The sequence below is a fragment of the Thermobia domestica genome, chromosome 8, assembly GCF_964235325.1.
Source record: "Thermobia domestica chromosome 8, izTheDome1.hap1.1, whole genome shotgun sequence".
Classification (NCBI taxonomy): domain Eukaryota; kingdom Metazoa; phylum Arthropoda; class Insecta; order Zygentoma; family Lepismatidae; genus Thermobia; species Thermobia domestica.
In genome coordinates, this window is record NC_137461.1 from 223,160,381 (window position 1) to 223,172,400 (window position 12,020).

Here is a 12,020-nt window from a genome sequence, read left to right on the forward strand (position 1 = left end):
TGAAAGGAACATTTTATGACAATGTTACACACGTCCAATGACAATGTTACACACATCCAATCTCCTGTGATGAGGGTCATTGAGGCGATTCCGAAAAAGGACATTAAAAACTGCTAGCATTGGCTGAACGTGCCCAGCGGTGTATTGATGCGGAATAGATGTATTTTGAATAAAAAGAACTACAATTGGTACAATACCTAATTCGTTCTGTTTAATTTTAAAAGTTAAAGTTATTTTTCCGACATACTGCACACAAGGTCACTCATACAGGGTGATTCTTTATAGGGTTTACAACTTCAATCAGTTATAATTCTTTATTGGAACTACATATAGACTTGGTTTATATATCATTATACTGCAAAACACTCAAGCTTTTCGTGACAAATCCATCATGGCTCAATGTGTGCACCTGCGGTCAGGTCTTCCTGGACACACCCAACGAAATTCGAGTTTCTGCCAAACAGCAGGCAGCATTTCGGGGTAACGTCCGCCATGGCTGTTGTGATGCGATATTTCAGTTCATTAACATTGTCAGGTAGCGGAGGGGTGTACACTAGGGTGGGTCGTTTTGCCACTTTTTTTTTTTTTCGGAACGAAATGTAATACCTAGCAAAAGTGGCCCACCCACATGGACATTACAGGTATAGATTTTTTTTCAAATCAGATATCTTCTGTGAGAACTATTGCCTCAAAGTTTCAAAATTTCACTGAAAATTACAAAAAATGCCAAAATTGTTCATTATTTTTAGTTATGTTAAAGTAAACATATTTTTGGATTTATATATGCTAGATGCTATGAAAACTGACATTCAAGTCTCAAAATGCCAGTTATATGTCCCTGAGGTGGGATAGGGGTGCCTCCTCTGGGGTCCGCAAAGGGGGCAAATTCAGTACAATCAAGCGTTTCTACAGCTATTTTCGTCCTTGCCTTTTCCTTCTACTGGTGGTTCATAGTGGTAGCAGAGCATTGTTATTTTTCACCATGACACACTCCCACCCCTCCACCTCACAATACTGCAACGCCCTTCCGTCCCGATCTACGTAACAGCGCCACTATCAGGAACGAGCCGGATACGCTTCAAATTGGGCGCCATTTCTCAAGCGCTATATTTGGTTACTGTTGCTTTCAGCTTATATGAATTGGCCGTTACAGATAATAGTTTGCTAAACACTATTTTCACAGAAAATTCTGTATTTCTTTTTTAAAACAGTCAATCTTATTTATTATATCACAAAAATAACTTCAGTGACAATGAAGCAGACCTTGAAGAGAAAGCAGAGGAAAGCTCTTCTGAGGAAGAGACCAAACCCAGAGACAGAACATCTAAACCGTAGCTAGATTTGACAAACTGTTATGATTGCTCAGAGGTACAATGTAAGCGAAAAGGCTGCGGCACATATAACATCAAATGTGCTTCAGGCAGCTTTAAAGGTTGGAATTATAACTTCTCAACAATCTAGCAACATAACTCTGGTTTTATTGTGGACAGGAGGAAAGTAAGGCATGCGAAACTTAAAGTTGCTCGGAATTTAAAAGAAAGTTCTAGAAATGATGATCCCATTAAAAGCCTATACTTTGATGGTCAAAGGGAAGACACTAAAACACACGCAGGCATCGTTAGAGAAGAGCACTTATCACTTGTGGCTGAACCTAACTCTCAATACGTTGGTGACGTGACACCATCCTCTGGCTCTGGCCATAACGAGACCACGGCTATTTTCGAGTACATCATGAACCAAATCGAAGGTGGCTTTGATGAAGTTGAGGTTCTTGGACGTGATGTAACAAATACTAACACTGGTTGGAAGGGAGGTATTCGTCGAAAATTAAAGGAACTAACAGGCTATTTGTCTCTTGCATTTTAATGAACTACCTTTCCGAGCTCTCTTCACGCATATTGGCGCTAATTCAAGCCCCTATTCTTACACAGGTCCCATAGGCTCAAAACTATCTGACTGTGAAAAGCTTCCAATGGTGTCATTCAAACAAATAAAATGTGACTTACCTCATCATAGTCAGAAGAGCTTGAAAACTCAGTAAAAACCTGAGATACTTATCTCAAGTCTTCCATTGCTAATAGTCCTTGTCACTTCTTTGAGAACATTCACAGGTCTAGATACTTACCAAATGAATACCAGGCTGTAATCCGTTCATCCATTCAGACGAATGCATTTCTCGCACTCCCAGAGAATGTTCTTTTCGCCATAATGACTGATGGTCTATTTGCTGTCCGACAAGATGCATTACATAAGATTCTTAATGCTCGAAAACACGAAGCAGAGAATCTTCATAACACTATTAGATATAACATCATTCCCAGACTGAATTTTGAGCGAAACATTACACTGAAATGATCTTTTGGGAAAGCATTGATGTTTCAATAACTGTACCACCAGTTCTAAGGACGGTATCAAACAAATAGCTCATGGACAAACTTTCACTTTCTGACAACACTGTGCCAGAATAGTCCTCCACCATCTATCCATGCCACACGATGGCAGTGAAATTAGTCACTGAAGCAGCCTCTCGAATATGTGGCAGTGATGCTAGGAACGGGATTATCAGGTCAACCTTACTTTCTAGGCAAGCTGTGTCTAAATTGCAATCAAAGTCCCAATTTGTGACAATTTTTCCTGACAGTGACGAATTGGATTAGTTTATCCGGCCCTACATATGGTTGGTTGGGTAGGGCTGGCGCAGGAACCCTAGGTGCAGCCACCTCCACGGGGTAGACTCTGGGACGCTTGGACAGGCTATATGACTAGGTGAGCGAGGACTGCACAACCGCTTAAATGTACTGAATTTGCCCCTTTTCTGGCCCCTGAGGAGGCATTACCATCCCCCAAGAGCACATAACTGGCATTTTTATACTTGAATGTCAGTTTTCTAAGCAACTGACATGTATTTAACCAAAAAATGTTTACTTTCACAACTAAAATTCATGAATAATTTTGGTATTTTTTGTAATTTTCAGTGAAATTTTGAGGCAATAGTTCTCTCAGAAGATATTATCTGATTAAAAAAAAAAAAAAATCTATACCTGTAATGTCCATGTGGGTGGGCCACTTTTGCCAGGTATTACATTTCGTTCCGAAAAAAAAGTGGTAAAACGCTGCACCCTAGTGTACACCTTATCTTTCACAAAGAAGTCTTTACAGAAAGAAGTCAAGTGGCGTGTAATCTGCAGGCAATTGGTCCACCACGCCTATCCACTTATCTGGGAAATGCTGATCAAGAAATTTCCTTACGTCTATCAGGTAGTGCGGCGGAGCGCCATCTTGTTGCAACCATAAGCGGCCATCGTGGTCATCTTCATCTAACTGTGGAACAAGAAGTTCTGAAGTATATCAAGATAGGCGATGCCGGTGATGGCACTCTCAGCAAAGAAGAATGGTCCATACACCTTTGCTCTGGAAACAGCGCAAAACACGTTCACTTTGGGGCTGTTACGAATCAGCTCCACGTGCGCATGTGGATTTTCCGTGCCCCAAATACGACAATTGTGTGTGTTGACTCGATCGGAAAGGTGAAAAGTTAATTCGTCACTGAGTACCACATTGTTCAAGAATGACTCATCATCATTAATGCGATCCAACATGGTAACACAGAATTCATATCGGGTATGTTTATCCGCTTCACTCAGCGCTTGAACCAAGGACAGTTTGTATGACCTCATGGACAAACGTCTACGCAATACACGCCAAACAGTGGTCTAAGGGATACCAGTTTCTTGTGATGCACGTCGTGTAGATTTTCGAGGACTGAGGACAAAACTCTCCCTAACTACTTCCACCACATCGCAAGTCACAGGTGAGCGCCCTGGACCCTTTGTGTGTCGCACAGAAAAACCTGTTTCAACAAATGTCTGGTGCAATTTGTACACTGTTGGCCTGCTGGGTGGTACCTTACCGTATTGTGTGGGAAACTTACGCTGTACACTCGTTGCTGACTTCGTTTCACCAAACCAAAACACGCACTTAGCTCCTTCCGCGCCAGTGAAACTCTGCATTTCCAACGATTGATCGGTGGCGCCGCGTGTGGTCAGCTCCGTAACTACTCACTACGTAAGCCAAACTTGAAGTGTTTTGCAGTATAATGACATATAAACCAAGTCTGCACGTGGTTCCAATAAAGAAATATAACTGATTGAAGTTGTAAACTCTATAAAGAATCACGCTGTATGTTATTATTCCCATAGTTATTGCAATATGTTAAGATTTGAAAATAGAAAAGATCCCTATTCATTAATCTGTGTACACACACACATGTCTCAACCTTACAGCGACGGGTATAACCACAAATTGTCTAATAGAATTATTATTATAAAATGGAAACAGTTCTTTAATACACAAAGATTTTTTTTAATGGCACATCATCAATTTGTACGAACTGCCTTGGTATTTATAGAGCTTTACTGTAAACGATTAGTTTCAAGAAACCAAACTATTTTTTCTTGGTGTATGTTCACTGCACCTGCACTAGACCTTTTTAAAGCAGTTATTTTGGCGTGTTCCGTGCTTTCATAAACACTCACTCTTATTAGTAGTTAATTCTATACAATTTCATTAGTTCCGAAACGGGCTATATTCAAAGCAATCGCGTTCTACTTTCTATCTGGCGATAAGTCAAATGTTTCCACTGGTCGATTTGATCGAATTGACTACATAAAATAGTACCTCCTTCAATTTACTTGCAAGTTGATTCGTCGCCTTCGACCAGCAGACGATTCAGTCGACGTCCTATTTACAAGTCGACTAAGTCGAAAGTGACGCCAGTTCAACTGAATCGACTACAAATCGACTACGTGAAAACGTCCCTTTACGTAGCACTATAGATTGGTATAACTTATTCTGATTTTCAAATGTGGCGCCTTTGACTTGGTAAACATCAAATCTATTGCTTGTTTGATTTCAGTTCTTTTGTTTCTTCACTGAATGGTAGTTATAACACAAAAAGTTACTAACAAATTAAAAAAATAAAATAAAATACAAAATGTTATTTACAACATATAAAATATTACACAATATTTAATGAGAAGTGCGTGAATTTAACCACCTCCAATTGCACAATTTTAAATAAAGAGCTTTCTGCTATCTGTTGTACACTGTCTGTAAATATAAAAGTATATTAAGTAGTAAACGCCAATTCATTAAATTGTTCAAATCTGAGCTGTAAATTTATCTAAGTGAATGAAAAATAAATTTAAACCGTTTATACGACGTGGTACGAGGCTAGGCTTACGCAGCCCCTCAATTCGGTTTCTTTAATTTCTTATAATCTAGTACGGATCAAAAAATTCATTGCGGTTCAATCCGGTACAAATCAATTACTCTAATATGATATACAAAAATAATGAGTATCGCGTATTTTAACATCTGATTTGAGGACATGTTTGAACTTTGTCCCTACTATGTTATGTTAATTATTCACGATCTAAGATGGTACAAACGAAACACATTATGGTATAATCCGGTACAAATAAAGTCTTTTAAATGAGACAATTAAATCGTTTGGTTGCAGGGTCATGCCAGATTCACGCTGCACCCCTTCCTTCAATTCTGTTTCCTTAATTTCTCATAATCTAGTATGGTTCAAATAAAACTAATTGGGGTACAAATCAACTACTTTCATATGATATAAAAAGCACGAGTATTGTGTGTTTTTAACACTTGATTTGAGGGCCTGCTTGAACTGAGGCCCCAGTTTGATTGATAATTTCTCATAATTCATGATGATAAAACAAAACAAATCACGGTACAATCCGGTATAAACAAAAATATTTCAAATAAACCAATTAAATCGACCATACGACTTATTGAGGAGGGGGAGGAGGTGAACCTGCATCGTACTTTGTTTTCTTAATTTCCCACACTATAGTACAGTACAAAGGAAAATAATTGTAATACAAATCGGTACAAACATAGGTCAAGTAATGAAACTATCATGAGAACACTCAGTATAGAATCGTATACTATTTGTCACAAAAGAAACTTAAAACAATTAATTTGAAACTGTCCATTCACACAACACGGAATATGAATTTATTCTATGTTTCGAAACCTAGACTTAAATAGTCCAAAGGTCGCTCATGTAAAGGATTCCTATTGATTTCCACAGACTTCCACCTACAATACATATTTTTAACTCTGACGGAAGTTTCTAATCTGTTTTTTGTAAAATTAAGTACTGTTATGTAATTATTTGTTAATTTTTTCTGTTATTATTTGTTTCAACACTGCCTACATGTTTTTTTGGTGAATTGTGTTTATTTTATTTTTAATTATTGGTGCATGTTTCAGTACAAAACGGCAAACGTGCTGTATCTGGAAGTATACATATAAATAAATAATAAATTACATGAAAAACAACATATGTGAAGAAATAGGTTTTAGGGCTAATGAAGCATTACCCTTTATTTTGCCATGTTCTCTATATACTGTATGCATCTTCTCATTACCAATAGTCACAACTGAAGTGAAAAACTGCCCATAAATTATGTAGTTGTACTCACAAAAGCTTGACGCTTTCCACAACACTTAGTTCTCAATAATAATTGTTTACTTCTGGAGAAATACTGACTTAAACATGAAACTTCATTATAATGTTTGGTAAGTTTGCGTGTAGAATTGCTATTTAGATGGTTTGGTAAGTAATGAACTTTTATTATTACTGCAGAGGTTTCTTGAGTGCTCCAGTAAAGACTGAAATTTGATTGTCGATTTCGATTTAGTTATAATTAACTTACAAGTGATAGTGTTTACCGTAATCACCCAGCTCTAATGTAATATTTAGCATTGAACAATATCTAGTGGAAATGATCATTTCACTTTCATCTTAATCTTACCATTCGATGGAGCGAAATATTAAGTAGACAGATTTTGGAGGTAATACGCGAAATCCATAATCTCAAAAAACTTTTGACCACATTGTACAATCTACTAAACCATGTTATATAGTAATTAACTCACGTATTCCTATTTTATGTATGTTAAGGCTACATACTGCAAGTAAACGATACAATATATTAAATTTGCGAGGAAAAGGTTTTAAAAACCAACTTTCGTGGTATATGAAAGGGATTAAAAAAAAAAAAAAAAAGTTGCATAAATAAATGCATTGAGACTCTAGCATGGAGGCACCATTTATATCCTAAATTGGACAATAATTAAATACTACAGAATTAGCACAGTTAATTGAATCCCGAAACATTACCAAATCTATGACGAAATTATACGTCAGATACTGGTAGATATATAGTTCTTACACATGGATGTTTACATGGAAATATGAAAGAGAATCGAAACTTACCTCTTTCGGAAAGAAGGGTGCCAAAATGGACATGGCGCAAAAACTTGTGAAATCTACTAATGCTAAGGAAAACAGAATTATCATTTGCTGCCTTGTAAAATGTTTGAGCGCAGGGACTGCAGCCTGAGGTCTCCTTTGAGTCCTCAAAAGTCTTTCGTGAATTCTTTGAATTTCCCGTGCAGAATATTTCCTACACTCCAAACCATATTCAGACTGACTTCTCTTGTAATAAGCCCCACTTCTTCTAAAACTAACGGCTGGCGAGATGCTGCCATCATCACTCCCCTCCCACTCAGAGTCCCTCCGCACTTCTCGATGCCACCAATGATTTGTATGAACATGATTCATACCATCTTCTTCGCCATCCTCAATTTGATTTACTGCATCTTCATTACTATTACGTCTGACAGTGATCGAGTTCGCATTTTCTTTTACAGTTACTGAACATTCCCTACTAGGAGAAATATCATCCATTATGAAGCACTTCCAGTAAACTTCTAGAAGTTTAACTTCTACCAGAAAATAGTTTCATGTGGATACTGACCATTATTTCACTTCTAACCTGATCTGAAAAATAGAAAATATACCATTGTAAGTTTTTGGATACAGAGAAATCATACTTAGTACTTATTTGATTATGTAAATCAACGACATACAGTAATATATTTCCTAACATTGAGCATTATCACCTTATCATCCAGACATAATCAAGAAAAACTGCAGCACCGGCAAACTGTGACCTTTGACCTCAAATATCGAAAAAAAATGCATTATTTATTTGTGTAAAAAAAAAAAAAAAAAAGTAGTCTCATGGTGTTTACCTGTTGTGTAAAATTTCATATTGGGATGATTACGGGAACAGGAATTACAGAGTAATGAAGCTAGCAGACTTCAAGAAAAATGTCATATTAAATGGATGGATAATGCATGGTGCTTAGGATATGTGATAACCGTGAATGCCTATACACAAGGAGTTTTTATTAACTTAATTCACCCCCGTGTTCTATCACCATCGTATGTTTATCCCCAAACTCCTGATGTTCTGACTGTTCCAATCACTCATGTCCTTGCTTCAGTGGACCCGTGCACAGCTACTGGTCACACATATAATTTACCTGCTACAGACGTTATTACCACACAAGACAGAATACAAAGAATAAAGCAATATCTTCACTTGTAGGTGAGTAGCTACCATTTTGAAATGTGCAACATTTACTTGTTTGAAGGGGATTTATATCACATTTGAAAGATTCTTACATCAAACCTAACTGATTACTTGTAACTCCTGTTTCCGTAATCATCCCAATATGAAATTTACACAACTGGTAGACACCATGACATTACACATTTTTTTTTTGACAAAAATAAAAAATGTATATTTCAGATATTTGAGGTCAAAGGTCATATAGTGTGTGACCTTGACCCCAAGAAATAACCGAAATGGTTTACACCTATTTTTTTTTTATTTTTTATTGAAAGGGCATTCCTTCAGCTTTACAACAAGCCCAGCATGACGTTTCTATCTAAATTAGGAGCGAAGTTATGATTATTTTTCATTTATCATGTTTGCGAAAAATGGCACCTTTTGGACAGGTTAGCAACACTGCTATCTAACAACTACTTGTCACTGGAGCTTATAACCTGGCGAATGTTGTTTACTCCACAAGCTCTTGCTTTTCACCAACTTTTATCACAATCTGAAATGGTGAGGAATTTCGTTGTGATGATGTGTAATGGAATGACCCTAAAATAAGATAGTATCCACCTAAAATAAAATAGTACGCCATTTCCTTCTCTTACATACTGCACCAGCACTTGTGTGAATCAAGGTAAAGCTGCAAATAGAATACTGGCTATTACTGCATTAGGGAACGATTTAAGCCTAAATGTTTTCAACTATAAAAAGCAAATACTAGTAACCTAGAAAAAGTGCAAAATAGTTTTCGATCAAACACACGACGGAAAATTGGTTGACCTCACAACATACAATCTATCTCTGAAGGAATTACGGGATGAACTTCATAATGCCCTCTCCAATTAGTATTCTTCCGTAGGCAAGAGAAATCACAACTATGAGAGTAATTTTGACAGAATGGGTCCAAACTACCCTAAGAACTTGACTCTATTCTACTCTACCGCTTTAAAGTAGTTCTACTTATCGATGCGCAGCTACGGCGTTTATTATAAACCTTACCCGAATTATGCGGCCCGGTAAATATTAATTTAGAAGGATCGTATCCGTATAAATGTTTTAACCATAAACACCACTCCACGTGGTACGCGACATTCAAAATTACTATTACTTTTCATTGAATGAAAACAATCGGCCGAAGCACACACCGTTAAATACCTCACACACATGGAGGTTTACTTTTGGCGCACCACTCAAAATAATAGTTAAAAAAATTAAAATTCTTTCACTGATTCCTTTCTTATTGTCTCCTAAACGATTTGTATTGGGTTACACGAAAATTATTCACTTGGTATATATAAAATTCAACGGGGCCATCAGACGTAGTTGTTAAAAAATTACATTATTTTACGATCTGTGTATAAATATGGTGTCCGCATGTATGGCATGAAAATTACAGCGCAAAAAACAAACCAACCCGTGCTAGGTGCCCACTAAAAAGCACGAATACTATCTAACCTAGTCAGGACAGGGCGTAGCTGGGGGCCCGAGCGGTAGCGAAGGGGTGCGTTCGAAGGGAGTACGCGTGTCAGTGACAGTAGATATAGGCGTAAGCAAGGATAGTGAAAACAAGTAGATTTTGGCCATATGAGTTTCAATGGAACTTGACATAGTTTCATACTAGTAACACTTCACTTGTAAATATAAAGTACAGCTTCTCTACATTTTGCAGACATACACCGCCGAAGTAATACATCTGTATCTCATACAGCTAGCTTTTATATTCACTCATTCATTTTATCCGTCGTAAAACACTTGTAATGATTTTACACTAGTAACCCTACAGTTTTAAACCTAAAATACAGATGTATTACTTTGCTTTTAATTTTTCGCCTGCAGAATTTTTTTTTTTTTTTTTAATAAATACGTCTTTTCATGCAAAGTATTGAATTTTACCAGTAAATCTTCCAAAATGTGGTGCGCCAAATGTAAACCTGCACGAACCTCATACTGTAGATGCAATAATTCCACAACATGTTAGCAACTCGTAAAATAAAACTTATTTCCGTTGGGTTATATTGAATCTTTGGCAGGGTTCACATCCCACTGAGCTGTAATAAAGTAAAATATGGTCACTAACCCGCCTTCACTCGCTTAGCATGACTATGTCAATTAAGCACTGAGCTTTAATAAAGAAAGGAAACAACCTGCTAACTAACCCACCTAAATCTGTCTGTGCGAACCAAGATTCTAGAACCTTCCCTGAATCTTGGATGGAATATGTCTTTAGCGACACTTACTAAGTTACCTGTACTTGCGGTATATAGGTTAAGTTCTAATTGACTGTGTATCACGCAATGCAATACGTACGTACCCATTAATGTATTATCGAGAACGCAGATTACAAATACATTACTAGTATACAAATTTTACTATCTTAACGCAATCTAGACTAACGTATACCACTATTGTTTATACGAAAAATAACCTGCGGCACTTGGAATTTTACTTTTGATGGCTACTTTGAAAACTGTCAACTATACAGTATATGAATTTGACAACCTAAGTAACATAATGAAAATGATACACAATATAATCATATATATTATGCACCTTTCGAAATTTATGCTATCACTTAAACAGTTAAAATAATATACAAATATCTACACCTTTCTCCCTTCACGCCGAGGTCCATATCCAAACCTACTCGTGCCTGTGCTTACTGCAACAGCACTGTTAATATTGCCAGGTCCACTTCCGCTTCAATGTAGCAGAGTTCCACTTTCCACTTCCACTCCTAGGGGAGAAGGAAACGCTCCCCCTCCTATGTTTCAGCGTTAACGCCTTGAACATGGGGTGTATTACGAAAGGTAAGTTCAAGGGTAGAATGCTGATAAGGTTAGTTTAGAATAGGAAGTCATGTGGCGCAAGTGAAGATAACGGGGGTTGCTGTGAATGTTTGCAAATCGAGATTATTGAGAAGAAGAAGCTGAAGGAGATAATAAATCACAGTGGAATTGTTAATTGATAGAATGATCACTGGAATAGGACCATAATTAAGCAAGGAGTGCAAGGAAGTAAGAAATACTGGTCAGTAGTGCTGTGCGTTTGGACAGGCATAAATTAGGTGATTCCAGGTACCTAGCTTTTCCTGGCAGTAGCAATTCGGAGTATCCCGGAGGCCCTGCCGATATTTTTGCACTGGAATCTGTGAGGTGTTGAGTCGAAGTCGACTGAACAAGACATCGTGATTATGAGTACATTTAGAGTGATAAATCCAAGAACGTATGGTAGGGTTAGGTTCTATTCGCCAGTAGTATTTACCTGGTCCACCTCTAGCCTGGTGTTGATAGCTTCGCCATTTACTCTGCTGTTGTGCTCCAAGAGTTGGGATAAATGATGCGGTCGGTAACTTCAGTGCGATAGGCGGTAATAACGCTAATTGTTTACTTAATCGGTCTGCCTCTTCATTACCATATATCTGTTTGTGACTTCTTACATGTATGAAAGTTACCTGCAGTCCTTTGCGTTGTATTTGACATAACTGTTGTAGAATATTTACCAGAATCCAGTCAGAAT

General features: G+C 37.4%; 1 protein-coding gene across 2 annotated transcripts in view; it reads right to left on the minus strand.

Moving 5' to 3' along the window:
• Positions 1 to 11,256, minus strand: part of LOC145693448 (MFS-type transporter SLC18B1-like) — an 88,270-nt gene extending 77,014 nt beyond the window's left edge. Inside the window, exons 1-2 of one of the 2 annotated variants that reach the window (XM_081769451.1) lie at positions 11,111 to 11,256; positions 7,310 to 7,876 (exon numbers count right to left, since the gene is read on the minus strand). In XM_081769451.1, coding sequence (XP_081625577.1) covers positions 7,310 to 7,783 — 474 coding nt within the window. In that variant the 5' untranslated portion in view covers positions 7,784 to 7,876; positions 11,111 to 11,256. Of the gene's footprint in view, positions 1 to 7,309; positions 7,877 to 11,054 lie in introns of both variants that reach the window. The other variant, XM_081769452.1, reaches the window with a different exon arrangement.
• Positions 11,257 to 12,020: the final 764 nt, after the last annotated feature.